General features: G+C 40.5%; 1 protein-coding gene across 2 annotated transcripts; it reads right to left on the bottom strand.

The window, feature by feature from the left end:
• Positions 1-675: 675 nt before the first annotated feature.
• On the bottom strand, positions 676-16,977 carry LRRC40 (leucine rich repeat containing 40). 2 transcript variants are annotated; one of them, XM_080601807.1, is made up of 16 exons: positions 16,790-16,977; positions 16,289-16,470; positions 15,701-15,774; positions 14,651-14,780; positions 14,124-14,247; positions 13,131-13,273; positions 11,875-12,047; positions 11,474-11,564; positions 8,991-9,036; positions 6,526-6,634; positions 5,754-5,789; positions 5,481-5,588; positions 3,784-3,894; positions 2,478-2,555; positions 1,552-1,737; positions 676-1,398 (listed from the first exon to the last, which is right to left on the bottom strand). In XM_080601807.1, the coding sequence occupies exons 1-16, from the start codon at positions 16,941-16,943 to the stop codon at positions 1,293-1,295; spliced, it is 1,851 nt and encodes a 616-aa protein (XP_080457933.1). In that variant the 5' UTR covers positions 16,944-16,977; the 3' UTR covers positions 676-1,292. The 2 variants fall into 2 exon arrangements, with proteins under 2 accessions (XP_080457933.1, XP_080457934.1); XM_080601808.1 differs by lacking the exon at positions 5,754-5,789 and having other exon boundaries at positions 16,790-16,976.
• Between the last annotated feature and the right edge of the window lie 684 nt (positions 16,978-17,661).

Raw genomic sequence — 17,661 nt, 5'->3', positions numbered from 1 at the left:
AACTCGAGAACAGCTTTGGCTCTTAACCACCATTCTTTCTGCACAAATACCCTGCCAGGCATTTTTAACAGGAATTGCCTCACCCCTTTCTCTTCCTTCTCCCTCTCCCTCCTGCCAGTACCCCAATCACTCTTTCATCCTAAATACCAGGCAGGCATCAGGTCTCTGCTGTCTCCAGCTGTACTGGCCAGGTCTGGCCCTCCTCCGGCCAAGCACACGCTGCCACTCCGTACAGCTCACTAGGCCAGGCTGCGTTCCCTGTATGCACCCTAACCACCACCAAACTCCAACCACAGCACCTACACGGTACTCACAGTGACACAGCCGTAAGAAGTCAGCTGTTTCTTCTCAGTATCCCGATGGAAATACTTAGTGTAGTTCAAAAAACAAACAAAACCCCTACCAGTGGAAATCCGTATGGTATCTCTTCAATTGCATGTCCAAACCACAGGCCTGTGGCAGTCTAACAGAGAAACAATGGATCTACAGTCACAGAGCAAGTAACATCAAGCAGCCCTTCCTTTATATTATTAATAACCACGATGCATTACTGTTACAAATAAAGAGATCACTTTCATGATGTTGAAGTGTGTTTAAATAAAAGATTATATGTCTATATGCTACTGGCTAGAAAACTTAGAGCATGTTCTTAAAAATGTAGAAAGAAAACACACATCCAAGAGCAAACATTTATTGTTTCAGAGTAGCTACCAATATCAACCACATTTTGCTTGCTTTTACATGAGGCATGCACGCAGTCTGCAGTACATTTCACACTGTGTTCTTATAACCATACAGTTTAAGGGTTCAAGCATTTCACCACGTACAGACCAGTAACCAACTGTTTGAGGCAGTGGTGAAGAGAGACCAAGCACCTTACAGAAAATTATAAAACAAGCATACAAAAATCAAGAAGTTTACTTAAACCTTTTTTCAAGTACTTTGGTGTTTAGAGTTCTTTAAAAAAATTAGCTTAGTTGTAGAAAAACATTGTCTCTATTACTAAATGCAGCTTTCAGCTGTATTCTTTAATACAAAAAGTGTAAACATAGGTTGTGGTATTTTAAAACGCGCTCTTGAGACATGCAACCTTGAGGGGGAAATATTTCATGGGTGAATTCTTTCTTAACATGCAAACCATAAACAGAATTACAAATGCTTCATGGCACGGGCCAGATTAACAAAAAGTTTGCAAAGAAGGAAGAAGGCAATATAATCGCAGAGCATTTGGTCAGGCAGGGTAAGTGTTTTGTTCGTACTTTGATTCACAAGTCTAGGAGGGAAATGGACTATCAAGTAGGAATTCGGCTCCTCAGATACTCCAGCACTGCAGCTGTCCCTTTTGCCAGAATGGCTGCTCGGGGAGTACGGAAGGGATTGCCTTCCAAAAGAAGCGTCCTGGAAGGACAGAGATGCTCAGTTATTTTATAAAGGTTTTTCCTTGTACCAGCACACATACACTGCACATAGATTTATGAATCTTGAAATTCTTATGTATTATGTATTATGTAATGTATCATGTACTTTCTATAAAACACTTAAAGTACACACCTCAGATTTTCACAGTTTCCAAGTTCTGGGGGCACCTGGAGAAGGTCGTTATTCTGAAGGTCCAGCGTTCCAAGCTTCTCCATCTTCTTTAACTGCAGAGGGTCTATGGACCCAACCTGATTGTTACTGAGCAGGACAGTCTCCAGTGCTAGGATGCGGTACAGGACACTGGGAAATGCTTTAAACCTTCAGAAAAAAAGGAGGAAAACAAATGAAAGTCAGAAATAAGGCATTCAAAAATTAACGGCCTTTTAAGTGAGATGGCATTTTAGTGTCGTTTACTGAAGTTAAATGTTTAAACGTGCTGCTATGGAAGGAGAAAGCATTGATTATCTTATTATCTTGCACACGGTGAAAAAGCTGGACAGAATTTGCACGGTGACAGCTCAGCACCTGTAACAGAACTACAGGCCAGCTGCCTTCACTTTACAACCGTGAATGACATTTCATGTCACACAGAAAGGGACTTTCCAGTGTAAAGGGGGGAGAGCAATGGGCAGTCGTTTTCCTGTGTACTCAACAACTGCCCTGCTGAGCCAGAGGAAGGATGCTTCCAGCCCAACACGGTGGCTACAGTCATTAGTTAAGGACACCTCCCAGCTGCTTCCTGTGCCCCACTCCCCTTGTATTTTTCCACCATCCAGAACTGCTGTGTTACGGATGCTACGGGGTAGTCCCGCTGGAAGCCATTTTTTGATTTAACATTCACAAGATTGTTTAATCCCTTTTTAAACTGTTTTATACTGTCTCTCTCCAAAACTTGTGACCAAGATGTTCCAAAAATATATTACTATTGTGTAAAGAAATACATTCTCTTCAACTGTTTTAAGCTCACAGTTAGCTGAAGTCCCTCCTCATTCTTACAACACATTAACATTATATTGATTTTTTGTATTGTTACAAAAAACAACTAAATAGTCGCTCACCTATTAAAAGAAAGATTTATTACTTGTAGTGTTGTCAGTGCCTCCATTTCTTCGGGTAAAGATGTCAAAAAATTATTTCTGTGTATCAAATGAAGACAAAGAATAATCACTAACTTCTAAGAAGTGTAAGTTAAGAATCCACAGAGATGGAACACACATATTTACCAGTGTTAACGTGCTCTTTTAAACCACTATATTGCTTTATAAATGGATCAAGACCATGCTCAAGAGTGCAAACCAGGTTTGCATTTTCATTTTTTGCCAGTAAGAAAACATAAAAGCCTGTTCTCTAAAACATTCCCAAACATTTCAAAGCACCTAACGGCTCTGAAACAGGCATTCTGCTACTTGGGTTTCAGAGGAAATCTCATGAAACAGCCCAGATGTTGGTGCCAACATGAATCACTAAGATAACTCTAAACCTCTTCAAAACCCATTTAGCCTGCTATCCAGTTGCTCTAACAAACTCGTTTATGGCTACTGTTACTGCACTGTTTCCCAGAACAGGAAGCCATTCTTAAATAAAATGAAGACAGAGGTTTGTAAGGACCAACAAGGTATTTCTTGAACACGACACGAAGTCTCATTACAGGAAAATAAAGGCCACTCACTAAAAGATGCCCAGACTTAGGCCTAAATTCTTAATCAGAGATATTCAACCTTGTCCCCTCATCAGCCTCTCGTTATCATCCATTTCTGGAGCCTTCAGCAGAACTCCATCAGCAGCACATACCTCAGGCAGATTATTTCAAACCAAGCCAAAGTCTCCGCACTCTGCTTTGCTACTCTTCATTTTGTGGAACAGCCAAAACAATAAGTGCTAGCAAGCTAATCCTGAGGTCTAAGCACAAGCAATGAGCGTATTTCAGAAGTTATGCAAGGAAGCATGACAGTACGTATCTTGCTGTATCGCAGAAAGATCCCAGTTGCCAGCTGCAGTTTCAGGGAGCACACCAGAGCTGGTACAGTCACTGTCCTACTTCCCAGATATCCCCCAGGATTATGTTTTTTTTCCTGTTGTTTTGTTTTTAAATATGCTCTTAACACCTCTGAGAACCATTGAATGACTGAGGCAAGCCCTTCCATCACAGCAAGTCTTGGAGCTTGCCCACTTGTTTTGTGCTTTAACTAGTGCCTAAATCTAGGCCACTTGCTATTTCGGATCTGCCGGTCATTCAACTGCTACGGAGCTGTTTCGGGAAATGACAGATTATTTCAGTACTGCTATTCCACTGCAACAGATGGCTGGTTTAAAAAGGCACGAAAACAAGTCACTGGGAAAGGAAGTCCAACACACGTCACAAACCTGATATCCAAATGTGTCAATTTATGAAGCATGCAGAGCTCCAAGGAAATAGAGGAGATTTTATTGAAGCCAAAGTTGACATCACAGACTGAGTCCTTCAGCTCCACGATCCTGAAACCCAACACGAATACCTTTTACTATGTAAGCGCGTGTTGCATTCTAAGTTGTTGAAAAAAATATTTTATTCTAGAAATCTACAAATCAAGAACATTTGGTGTTTCTTGATGTTTCAGAAGAAATTTTGTGAAGATTATAGAAACCACCTGTGAAAACTATCCATCCCGGAGAGTTACACTTGATGAAAAACCAAAGCTCAGAAGCACTTTTTAAAAGTTATTAGGAGAGTAAATTTGCCAAGAAAGCCTACTCATTTAAACGCAGTTTAGAGACTCCAGAAATTATGGCACAAATGACCATCAATTCCGTCTCTAGTCCTGCAAGTGTTTTAACAAGAAGACTATCCATCTTTAAGCAATCAAACTGAAAGAGACTGCCATTTTATTTCCATCTTTTGTTTCTGTTCAACACTTCTGCTGTTACAAACTGCAAGAAACAACACTTGCTGCTTCTTGTTATTCTTGCTGCTTCTATATTAAATTAAGATGCTTTGATGTAAAGCATTTAAAAGCTCAAAAAGTTAGTAGCTGAATCCTGACAACAGAATGTCTGTCATAACCCTAAAAACAGAAAGTAATTAAACGAACTAAATACTCCCCTCTCCTATCCGGATTGTCACTGAATCCCCTTGCACCTAGCAGCTGCACACCTACACCTTCCTCCCCCCTGAATGCAACAGACTCTCATAGAGCGAAAAAGCATGGGCGGTGCAAGCATTATCTCACTAAGTTGATTTGCTACACTAAATTGTACTGAAAAGAGATTTTCTCCATGAGAGATAGCACATCCTCAAGTTCTATGTGCAAAAGGTTAAATGTTCAGCACATTTGTGTCCAAGAATGGAAGTAAGTTATCCCCACAAACGCGGTGGTATCCTTAAAAATCAGCTGTCATGATGCTCTTAGGCTTACAGAGATGCAGTATGCCTCCTCCTTATGCAACAAGAGTATTTATTCCCCTTACTGTCAACAGAAAGCTTTTCCTTGACTGGGGATGAAGGAACGAGTGCAATAATATCCAGTGCTATGTGGTGGGACGATAGCTATCAAGAAAAAAGGCATGGATATTGTTCAGGTTTCCGAAAACAAAACCCCAAAACCTCACAATTAAACTGCCTGAAGAAACCAAATTGAAAAAGGATCTCTGCTGTAGTCCAAAGCTATCACCTAACAAAGCGGTGAATACACACAGATTATCTTCATATGGGAAAAGGACCACTTTGCAGGGCAAACAATACTAGACCGTAGTTAAGTACAGCACTTCATTATTATGAGAAGTCACATCAGAGTCTACCCCGATTCATTTCAACAATGCTTAGAAAAGCAGTATGAAACACAATGTATAAATGTAAGCACCGATGAGCCGAGCTGAGCTTGTTTTTACTGGGATCTTCGTGCTAATAAATGGACCCACCTGCAGGCTACTTGTACTAGAAACATGAGCACATTTTTCAGCATCTCAATTACATTGTGTGTGTGTGCACAGAGAGAGGAAGACGTGTAAATATGCTCGATTGGAAGCAAGATGCTGAGGAAAAAAAGCAGAATAAAAACGAACAGGAATGATCTTTACGAAAGTACCTTGCAGGAATGGCAGTCAGCTGGTTTTTGCTGAAGTTGACAGTGGTGACAGGATTGCTTCTGACTGCGTTGAACATTTCATCAGGAATCACAGCTGCCTGTTTCTCACTGAACAACGAAAAGCATTTACCCAAGTAACACAAACACGTTAATCATCTCCTATTTATTAACAAAACCTTTCCATCTTCTTTTAGAAAAAGATGAGCAATAGAATAAACACATAAATATCTACAATAAAAGTCCTTAAAGGACCGTTATGAAAAAGCTACCAACCACTGTACCACGTCAGCTGACATCTTGCTCTGACATCTTGCTTAGGAAGAATCATTAGGAGCTTAATTAGGTCACTACCTCAACAAACGTGTCAATGCTCTATGTTGGGCCAGAAACTGTAGTAAATCAGCATTTCACTTGTTTCCCCCTCTCAGCTGAGAAAATATCCCCCCACTGTAACTCAGGTAACTACTGGATTTGGAGCTTCTGACCATTTGTGGAGAACAAAGGCGTCCACCCGGGCCCTTTCACCCCAGTGCAGTCCCTTCTGCATTCCTGCTCTCTGCAGGCCTGTGCGTTTCGCCCAGCAGTTCTCAGCAAGCAGGGTTTTCTTCCCCTTCCCTAGCCTAACAAGTTAAATTGCTGGCTACATTTAAGAAATAACCGAAGAAATACTCACCTACCAGGAGATTTTTTGAGACTTAACGATAATAACTAAGGAAGCGTAAAAGCTTCTAAAAGCACCTAGAGGTATTAAGCATTTCAATGAGTTAAAAGGAATGTTATCGTGGAGTATCTGACAATACACAGAAAAAAAAAAAAAAAGAAAACGAGAGGTTTCTGACTGCAATTCAGATCTGCCTAATCCTGAGCACTCAAATTGAAGTGAAAAAATGCACAAATATATCAGAATTTGAAGAGAGGTTGGCATACATCATGAAGTAAAAATAAATTAAAAAGCATAAGAAAGTACCATAGAATATCCGAGTTGGAAGGGACCCACAAGTTTTCTCTACAACTTTAGAGATAGGCACTATTTCAAAACACTTACCTGTACTCCAGTAATTTTAGGGAAGTTATGGCGTGCATGTTAATCCTTGACTCGCTTGGGAGAGTCATGGCTGTCACGGGAGGCTCCTCGTTTGGACTGGGTCCATCATCTGGAGATAGCACACACACACAGTCACACAACCTACAGGCTGCTGCAACGTGCTCTGCACAGCCCAGATGGTGAGTTTTAGTGTCCCTAGTCACCTGCCATCATCCGTTTTAACTCTTCCTGTCTTCTGGCTTGATTGCATATAATCTAATTCAGATTATTTCAAGATTTTTCTAGTAAGGTTTTTTTATATTTTGGGGGGGACAAGAGTTGACTTGGATTTTGAAAAACCAGGTCATAACACAACACACCTGGTATGCTAGCACTAGCTAGCTTTTATGTTAGGCAGTAACCTCCAAGGTGTTGAGGATAGAAACAGTGGTAAACAGGGAAGATAGGCAAGTGATATGGGTCAACTATCTGCAGAACAGCAAACCTGACCACAATTATAGTTAAAATATTAATATTTATAAAAACCTTCGTAATATTCTCCTCTGTAGTTCCTTTTGATTAGTCTCTACAATCCACAAGAAAAAGTTGTTCGCTCCTTAGAGTATGGAAGAAATTTAGTCAACTAAAAATGTTCTGCACATCTGAGCTGTGGCATCACACTCTAGGGATTCACATACGCTTAAGTAGGGTGAAGCTTACCTAGAAGTCCAAACATGATAAACTCAGCTTCCATTCAAAGAAATGAACAAAACTGTAGGAAATTCAGCGGCATTCATGAATAAAAGTCAACTGACTATTGCACCTAAGCCCAGCGAGTAACCCTGACATTACGACGAACCAAAAACAAGATTCAAGAGCCACTTTTTCAATTATATCCCTACATGAATAAGACTGTTACTGCTACTGGTTTAACTCCCTATTAGATGCTGTAACAGATACGGTAAAATCATAGACACTGCCATCCATGCAGGACGTTACCTTATTTTATTATCCACAATTGTATTAACTATCACAGGTCACCAGGTGAGCTTCTGAGCATCTACTCTAGCATCCAACTCATTTTTCAAAATTACTAATAGGTCATACTTGCATGGAATCGGGCATTTTGAAGCAATTTTATACACTGCAGTAACCTAATTAATGCTGCCATCATCTGGCAGATGGAAAGAAAGCCCACTTACAGAAAGCATAAAAATTCACACATACCATTTTCAATAAAAGTTGCCTATGTGTATTATCAAGGCCCCCTCTCAATTAAGAAGTTAAGCATTTTTGCCATTTAAGTGCCGCAAAATCATTTGCATATGATATTTAACATGATCAGCAAACTCGGTTATTTTGCCTATTTCATGTCTTACATTTTAAGAAAGATGAAGATTTCTAAAGATGGTAAAAGAAAATCCTGTCTTTGAAAAGATTTCATCTCCTCAACATGCCAGTTACTTAGACTCTGACAGCTTTTCCTATATGATCAAAAATACAGTGTCATCTCCACCACTTTACTTGGAAAATACAGCACAAAACTAAAAAAAGGCAAAGTATCTCACTGAATGAGAGGCCCAGGTAATAATCTGGAAAGTGATTTCCATTCACAGAAGCAACTAGCAACTTTTGATCCCTTTTTGTAAAAAGAACTGGTAGTGGTAAAAAGTACTGCATCTGTTAGAGAAATGCGATACACAATCATCTAGGTGGTTTTTACTCCACGCAGTTGGATCTCAGAATCCAAAAGAAGATTCTGCAAAAATATACAGCAGTCATCCAGGGAATTAATCGTGAGATATTTCATCTGAATTTTTAATTATTTCTATAGGGAATGTTGGGATCAAGACTTTTACATTGTACAAAGATGAATTCTAGTAGGCCAAGATTAGAATTTTGTTTAAAATAATCAACTACTTTCTCCCCCAGATTTTTTTATATTATTTGTTAGCTACATGGTGGACCTTATGGCACCACCATGACTTTAAGGCAGACTTTTTCAAGCATATACTTTCTGGGAATCACAGGACTTTACTGCCCGCATTCCAACATGAATGAATAAATAATACACAGTACCTTTGCATAATCTCACCTACCCTTCCATCCTGTGACCAAGCCAGCAGACAGATGGCAAGCTTAAAATGAAGAACTTGTTATGTAAACTTCCCGTGATGCTCAGGGAAAAAATAAAAAGCTACTGGAATTCTTCATCCAAAATGCATAAAGGGACCAGGGGATAACACCTAAGATTATTTTTCTAAGTGACAGTGCTCCATAAAGAATGCTTGTTATTCAGTATTATCCAACAGAATAAGAAAAAGAAACAACACTGAAATGTAAGAGCAAACTGTTGAGTAAAGACAACTATTACCGTGGGAGAACTGGAGGAAACTGGATTAAAACTGCTACCCTTAGTAGATTCCAGCTTATTTTAATTTCTTAGAATGATTATCTGTAAAATGCAGTGCAATAGAGCAATATACCTTGGATTTTGCTTCTTAGGTATTTCAGAAGTTCCTGGGTACCCTTCTTAAAAAAAGAAAGAAAAGAAAAAGGAAAGATCAGTAAGCATCTGCCAGCCAGTATTTATACAGCTATTCTGACAATCAGGAATGACAATTTCAGTCACACAGGTAGAGCTCATAGCACTGCTAACTATAAAAACTACCTAATAGGTCCTGTAGAAAAACTCTCTTGTGGTAGCTTATGAACTTGCCTATTTAGAACGTTGTTTATTCCAGCTGAAAATGTCCAGACCCATGTTACCACCTTAGGCTGCACATTTTTAGCTTTTAATCTAAAGACTTTGGCCAAGAGCAAGGAAAAAATTGTTCAAATGAACCTGGTCTTTTCTTAAAAGGTCTAGCCCAATTATGCTTTGGAGAAGAAATTTAACATTTGTCAAGGAAGTTGACTGCTCAGTGTTCCAGTAACTGTTTATATCACCACAGTTTATGTAATTTGCATAGATTTTTAACTGCTGGATTCTCCAAAGATTTGATTGGCATTCCTCTCATAGCAACCTCTACTGGTCAAACTCAGTTACTGTCTGCATAATCTCTGAGTAATTAAGCATAATCTCATCCAGCCCATCTGTTTTAGGATAAAACTAGGCTTTCCTCATGATTTTGAGTGTTTCTCCTTGAAGTTTTAAACCAGGAGACTGAACTTAAGCAGTGAATATGAATTAACATTTCTCATTCTAGCTGACATTTATTATACACAAGAAGAGACTGACTGATCTGAATGCAGAGGGGAAAAAGAAAACATGGAGAAGGGAAAGGAAGAATTCCCACAAGGAATCTGATGAAACTGGACAGAAATTGAAGACAGAAGACAGAGAAAGAGAGGCTGGAGAAGACTGGGAGTGAATGCAGACACAGGAAGACTTGGCATCTGCTGAGCTGAGCAAGGCAAGAGAAGCCCATATAGGAGAAACTGAAAAGAAAAAGGTGAAGGTCAAACAGAAAGTTAAGTGACGGTCATCTGGCTCATGGGGAGGAAGGCGGACAGTATGACAAAGCTCAGCAGTTAGGTGATAATTTTATGCAAATAGGAGAGACTAGGATTTAATAAAAGATGACTGGAAATTTGCCAAAAAAAAAAAAAAAAAAGAGTGGGTTTCAGACCAGAATGAGAAGCCTAAGGAACAGTTAGAGATGAAGCAGGGATGCACAGGAGAGAATCTGTGCCTGCTAGGCTATACTTATCCCCTGTCTTTGCAACTCCTTCATCTCAGCATTCACCTGCTGCTAGCAAGTGCCTGGGGACCCTACAAGATTTATCTACTTCTCTACTAAATCAAGTGGAAAAAAATCTAGTCAGGCACATAAAATTCCAGCTATAAATTTCCAGTGTAATGGAAACAGATCAAGATGGTGGAAGTAAAAAATGTCATAATGGGATCCTTGTAGCTGTAGTTTGGTATAAATAAGAAATATATACAAGAAATTACATATATCTGTGGTCTTACTGTTGAAAGACAGTAAATCCTCAGAAGCTAGGGAACAGCAGAACTGAAGTAGCCAAGCAACCCTAACTCAGACTCCTTTGTATGTACATTTTCAGTCAATTCAGAACTCCAGAACCACGTATGACGTTCTCATTAATTCAGTGACTACAATTCACACTTAATCAGATATGTATATTTTCCCTCTTATTTCTGACATATTACAAAAATTCATTTCAGCTGAGGACCTTCGATGTTGTTTATATTTAGAGAATCCAAGTGCTTTGTAAACATTTATTTTATAGCACTGGCAAAAGCACAGAAAAGAAGAAATAATGTATACCACCACCACAAAGAGCCTGCTGAGATAAAAATAAAAGAGAATTCTATAGCAGCAGCAGTGCCCATGCTCCAGCCTCCCTGCTGCCCTACATACTTGTTTTCTCATGCACAACTCACACCTTCGCTTTGCCATTTACCTACAGAGAGAACATAGATCTGAGGTGTAGGTTATCCATAAGAAAACATAGTACATCATATTGTCATGGCTCAAAACACATCTGTTTTCAAAAACTCTTTGGAAATTGAATCCTAGATCCTTAATTCAGGCAAGCAGGAAATGAGAAACAGAAATCCACGCTCTTCTAGGAAAAGCCTGACATAAAGTACTTGCTAGCACTGCAATGAACTGTGACTTGCAGCAGAATTAGGCGGCAGACAGCTGCCTTATCCTTTTCTCCCCAGACATCTGTTGCTTTGTTTGCAATATATATTACAGCTTGTGCAGCAGATCAGAAATGGGTCCTACGAAGCACCAACCTCCTTTATTCCACAGTCCTTACGATCTAAAGCATTGTATCAGACTCCAGTGGAAAGAGCACATGAATCACACAAACAAAAGAGATGGATTAAAGTTGTGCAGGCTATGATGCTTTCTAATCACGTTTTGGCTACACGCTTTGGATAATATATGTATGCAACAGAGGCAAATTTTAGATACTACTTAAATGTGCTTACTTGTAGAAGGTCTCTTCGAATGGTTCTCAAAGGGTTTCCCTCTAATGCCAGGAATTTCATCTGCGGAAGGTTCCCCAATGTATAGGGCAATCTGCAAATGGAAACAACCCATTGCAGTTCAAAGCTGCTTCAAAATAAATCCCAAAGCATTTGCAATTGTTTGTCAGATGGCCTGCTACTCTGAAGCTCAGGTTCAAATAAAAGATGCAGGATGTATTACGTTTACGAAAGGCAGAGTTTGATCATAGGAATTACATAACACAGACGGGGTTCCTCCATTTTATGACCAAGTCCTTTTTTAATCACATTTTAGGAAGTGTAATACATTAGCTACAGAATTAGCCATCAGCAGATGCCCTGAGCAAGGCCTTGTCGCAGACATACGCAATTTTTGTTATTACCTACTGATATCGTTGTTGGCAAGGTCAAGTCGCTCCAACTTCTGAAGCAGAGTAATTTCATCGGGAACTGATTTTATCTTGTTGTCTCTAAGTTCCAATACAGAGAGGGAATTCAGATGCTTAAGATTCTCTGCATTTAATATTTCAATCTGATTTTCACCAGCATGTAATTCCTGTGGAGACAGAGATTCCTCGCGGAGTTATGTTACTCTGGTAAAATTACCCTGTAAGTTATTAATCTCCCAAATCACAGCACTAGCCATAACATACGGCGTGGAGAAAATACAGATCTTGATACCCACTTAACTACACAGGAAACACCAAAGCTTCCGAAGATCCGGGGACACGCGTCTGAACTCAGCTTGTTTTGAAACCATCACAGAACTCCCAGCTTTGAGTTTCATGCCCAAGTTAGAAATAAATCTGCTCCGCTTTTGTAAAGAACTTGTTAACAGCTACTTTACCCAAGTTTCTTAAATTCTAAGCTGCAGGAAGCTGAGGTGGCAGCTCTCCATCTCCCTACTGGAAATGCTTCACTTACGATGGAAACTGAATGGTTCTTTAGTCCCAAGAGACACATGCTACTGGATGCCCTACAGACACTGAACTTCTCACAGCAGCAGGAGCTTGGTTAGAAAATGCTGCAGTAGCTTGGGATCATAAAGGCTGAGTTCAGAGCTATGCGGAACTAAGGTGTCTGCATTCTGCGACGGATTTGGTCATTGGAAACAACACAGTGATATAAGCATTCAGTTGGCCCAATCATGTTTCTATTAGGTGAGTAACAAAATCGTGATGTTCCGAGCCAGGCAATTTTCAATTATAAACATACGGGGAACTAAGGCTACAAAATATTTGAAAGATGGGATTCTTTCAAATGCATACTTTCTCTGCAGTTACAAAGAAAAAACTACAGTGAACACAGTAAATTTATCCAGAAAATGTTCCCAGAGATAAAACACAACTGTTGCAGACAATATTACATCTATTTTTCAGTCATTCTTGTCCTTAAGTATTTCTTTTGTTTTCCAAATCTGAAGAGCACCGCTGTAAATTTGTCTTCCAAATGACATTAGGACAGACTAACATGGACAGTGAGACTAATTCCAAATGGGTACATATTAAACAGAATTCTACACATGGAATTATTAATTTTTGACCGCAGCGATTCACAGTAACTCACGTGACATAACAGTCATTATTTCAGAAGTTCACTGCAAACACATTTACAGTGCACCAACTATTTCAAACCTTACCTTCAGTAGTTTGCATGAGGGGAGTTCTGGTAAGGAACGTAATTTATTTTTTCTCAGATAAAGTTGTTCCAAAGACGCCATACTCGCCAATTCAGAAGGTACAGTTTCCAGGTAGTTTTTAGTACAGTCCAGTTGTCTTAAGCCTATAGAAGTAAGTGTGCAAATGACAAACAAGGAAAATGAAAATAGTTTTCTGCAGAAGCATGCATATCCTGCTTTTTGATGTAGGCCTAAAAACATTTTGCCAATTGGAATTTTGGAAGAAATCAAATCAGTTAGCATCAGCATTTCTGAAAATGAGACATTTGCTTTTCATTTGTTCTTCACAGGACATTCTGGAATGCCTTCAGTGCCCCTACCAGATACGAGCTCTCGTTTGGAGATAATAAGAAAGGTTCACTCTGATGTCACAGACCATCTCAGAAAGATCTGCAGATAATTTCTGTAGCATTTAAAAAAGATGGCAATCTACCACCTGTTCCTGCCATCACATCTGCCACAGCTATTCAAATACGCATCTGACATTGACACGAATAAGCTTGATATTTAACATTTGAACAGTAAAAGTTTTGTTTTTTTATCAGTGATCAATTTATGTTTTTTCTCTTTCCAATGAATTCAACCCTCTTATTTATGCTTTATTTTCCACTCAAAATATTTTCCACTCAAAATATGCATTAAAGAAAACATTTGTCAAATTGCTTATTGCAGTTTTAAGGCTAGTAACTTCAAAGCTGAGCAACAGTAATCCTTAGACTTCTCTAACAGCTCCCTGTGCTCCATTTGTCAAGAAACACAAACCATGAGAGGACTTAAGGTTGATATATAGTAGCTGTAGCTGATTTTTTTTAATAGCATTGAACTAGAGCTCTTGAGAATACTTTAACTCCTTCAGAATGTACTGTCTTAACCCTGAATAATATGCAAGAAGTTTCTGAACATAACCACAGAAATGGCTGTATGACACTTAATAAGCCGAGGAAACAAATTTACTTTTCATTGCACTGATATCTGCGGGCAGGTTCTTGAGTTGATTACAAGCCAGATTGAGTCGCACTAAGTTAATGAGCAAAGCGAAACTTGTTGGAATGTCTGTAAGATGATTGTTGGACAGATCCTGAAGATTAAATAAAAAGAGAAAGAGGTTATAAATAGAGACGTTTAAAGTATCCCATGAGGACTGCTACTGTAAAGTTAATTACTGGCAGAGCATTAAAACTAGTTTGCTGACATCTTCAGGATCTCCCTGGTAGAAATGTGAATGGATGAGACAAGTCTCCCAGGACTGTCAGATCATATGGGATTTGATTTTTCGTAAAATATTTGGAAAACCCAAAGTAAAACTTGGTTTCAAGCAAGCACACAAAAACATAACAGCTGATAAGCTACATAAATCACTGGAATATTCATAATGTTCTGCAATGTAAGACTTTTTTTTTCTGTTTTACTTTGCAGTAGCAAAGCATGGATAAATTGACATCTCTGAGCAAATAAATATTTTTCAAAAAGTTGTAATTTACTAATTCTTCTAAATTGACAAGCTGTCCAAATCCATCCGGCAAGTGGCTCAGCTCGTTGTGCTGAAGAAGAAGGCTCTTCAAGTGTGACAACTGCATCAACTCTTCCGGGATACTTTTCAGTTTGTTGTGGCTGGTATTAAAATGTGGAAAACAAAGGGAAATAACAATCACTAAGTAGTTTTAAGAACATAACTGCATGAAAAAACTTCCGTTACACATGATGCCATCCAAACTAGGGTTATAACCCAAATATCAACAGAGCTCTCCTAGCCACCATGAACCCCTTGAAATGCAAAAACTTCAGGCCATAGAGCAAGTATCAAGCATATCCAGCATGCACCTGAAATTCTGATATTGGCACAGACCGACTGTTCACTATAGCTGCAGCGAGACAGGCTCCTGCGAAACATTTTCAGAGTCCAGCTTGCATATGCATGCTGTTCAGGACACCATCACCTTTAAGAAAAACCTCTCTTACAGCTATTACAGCCCTCTGCAATAGATTGGTTTCCTAGGAGAAATTATGTCTAGTTATTTGTTCAAGAACAGTTTTAATCCTCATCTGAATTTACAATATTCCAGATGGATCTATTTTTTTTAATGCAGTTCACACACACAAAAGGAACATACCCGGTTTCTCCTTGTGCACAAACTTACACAGTTACTCCTGGTAACTGAAAAATGTGAACTTTCCAGCATAAATGAGGTCTATAGTTATTTCCAATGTATATTATTCATGAAAAAAGGCATTTTTAATCCTTTAAAACAAAATTGCCAGACTCAAGCAAATGGATCTTGATACTGCTTTTGTGTGATTATTCAAAATACCAGTTTTCAGCTTCCAAGTGAGACTGTGACTTCTGAGTCTTAGTCAAAATAATCCTAACAAACCTAAATATTTTTTGATGTAGAATTTATGATTCTCAGTATATTAATATTGTCTATTTAAAATCAATAAATAAATAACTTTTCCGCAACAAAATTTGTTGTACTACAATCTCTCATTCACACCTTGGAAATCAATGCTCTAGTTTTGTACCATGTACTTACCTGACATCGAGTTTCTGAAGATTTTCTAATTGTCCTAAAGCAGACGGAAGAGATGTCAGCTGATTATCATGTACCTGGAAAATAAGGTTTTTAGAAGAGTTACTAATTTGTACCTTGTAAGTTTTCTTCACCAACATCAAAAGAAAAAAACCAAACATCTAAACTAATACAAAGAATAATTTTGTACAGTGGTAGCAGCTGCGTATACGACTCGATACAATTACCAATAACAGCACTGCAATTGCCAGTATGGCAACATTCTACTTAATTTACAGTAAGCAGTGAGAGATTAAATTATTTAATATGAAGTAGGGAAGCGTATGGAAGGTGGTTGCATCCAATAACAGATCTTCTTCCAGTGCCCATATTAAAAATTCCTAGATCTGTCTATAGAACAATGCCTACTACCAGTGTATAAACTGATGTATCAGCAGGGTGATAGGTGACAATCATTTATCCTGAGAACACACCAATGGCACTTGTACACATCCACCTCTGCAAGAAACAGAAAACAAGGATCTGAGACTATGCTGTCCCACCTCCTACAGAGAATGCGCTGTCTTACCACAGCAGGATCATTGTACGTACATCTAGAACAGTGAGCGCAGGCAGAAGTTTGACATCCTCTGAAAGAAGCTGCAGCTTGTTTGAGGCTAAAATCAGCTTGGTCAGGTCTGTTTGCTCCCACCAGCGATCCGCAGCACCAAAAGAGAGATTCTGATGGGCTTCCTCTGGAGTGTCCAGATTTATTCGCCATACATGCTGAGGCACTACGAGCGCAAACACACACCGGTCAGCTAAATACACCTGCTACTTACCCTCAAACTTCAGCCGTCTGAGTGCCTTCTGTATGCACTTTTCTGTATGTACGTGTGCATGCACACAATTGCTTTTCTGGAGATTTTTCCAGAGCTGACAACTGGAAGCGGATGGAGGCGACAGTAACAAGGGCAGGAGGGCAGGGAGCGTTCCCTGTCGCCGCTGTGCTCCCCCTGTGTTCTTTCCGCCCGCCCAGAGCGAAGGATTTGGAAACCACCGGGCCCGCACGGCGCTGCAGCCGCAGCCCCCGGCTCCTCCGCCCGCGCTCACCCTGGCCGAGGCCGCGGCCCGCGAGGTTCAGCTGCCCGCTCCTGCGGGCGGCCCGGAGCAGCCCCTGCGGCACGGCGGGGCCCTGCTCCTCCGCCGCCCGCCCGAAGCCGGCGCGGGGCCCCCCCGGCCGCGCCCTCCGCGCCGCCGCCGCCATCCCGCGCCTCAGCCGCCGGCACCGCCCCGCCGCTGGGCGGCCGCCAGGGGCTGGCGGGGCCCGGCCCGGCCCAGCGCCCGCCCCGAGCTCAGGGCGGCAGCAGCGGGCGGCCCGGCCCCGGCCCCGGCCCCGGCCCTGTCCCCGGCCCCGGCCCCGGCGCCGTTCGCCGCCTGGCGCTGCCGCACCAAAACGCAGCAGCAAAGAGCAGCGCTCTGGGGGGCTGGCAAGCGAGCGGGTACAAATCAGGGCATCTGGTGAGTGAAGCAAGGCTAGGAAGTGCGTGTTGACAGGAGAACTGAGGATACAACGTTACTACAAAAGGAGACTCAGCGTCAAGTCGGCTGCAGCTGGGCACTGTGTTGCTCGGATTTCACTTCCTTCCTCTCCCCCTTTTTATTTAAGGGCTTCGCCTTTGTTGCAAGAGTGAATCCAGACTAAATAACCTGGAAAATACTGTAAACACACGTGCGAGGTATGCCAAACAAAAAGGCACTTTTACTTCACCTCATTTCCTTGTTGCCCACTGTTGGCAAACTAAATGAAAATATTACCAAGATGAGAAGTGGTGGCTGTCTAAGATTACAGGTGACCAGTCCCAGCTTCAGCTCATTCTGGGTGAGATCAGTGCCTGATCCTCCCAGCAGTTCCTGTGAGAAGTGAATAAAGGAATACACTGCCCCCTCAGTGATTAAGACTTAACTTACAGCCATTTGAGTTT

Source organism: Anser brachyrhynchus (assembly GCF_964034855.1).
Source record: "Anser brachyrhynchus genome assembly, chromosome: 8".
NCBI classification, from domain to species: domain Eukaryota; kingdom Metazoa; phylum Chordata; class Aves; order Anseriformes; family Anatidae; genus Anser; species Anser brachyrhynchus.
This window is presented reverse-complemented; position numbering and strand designations above follow the sequence as displayed.

Bases quoted from the DNA above. Each gene is read 5' to 3' on its own strand.
- LRRC40 (XM_080601807.1), bottom strand. From the start codon at position 16,943: ATGGCGGCGGCGGCGCGGAGGGCGCGGCCGGGGGGGCCCCGCGCCGGC. The intron at 16,471-16,789 runs GTGAGCGCGGGC...TTGCGCTCGTAG, and splicing joins GGGCCGCGGCCTCGGCCAGG to TGCCTCAGCATGTATGGCGA. The intron at 2,556-3,783 runs GTTTGTGACGTG...TTTGATACACAG, and splicing joins TTGACACATTTGGATATCAG to AAATAATTTTTTGACATCTT.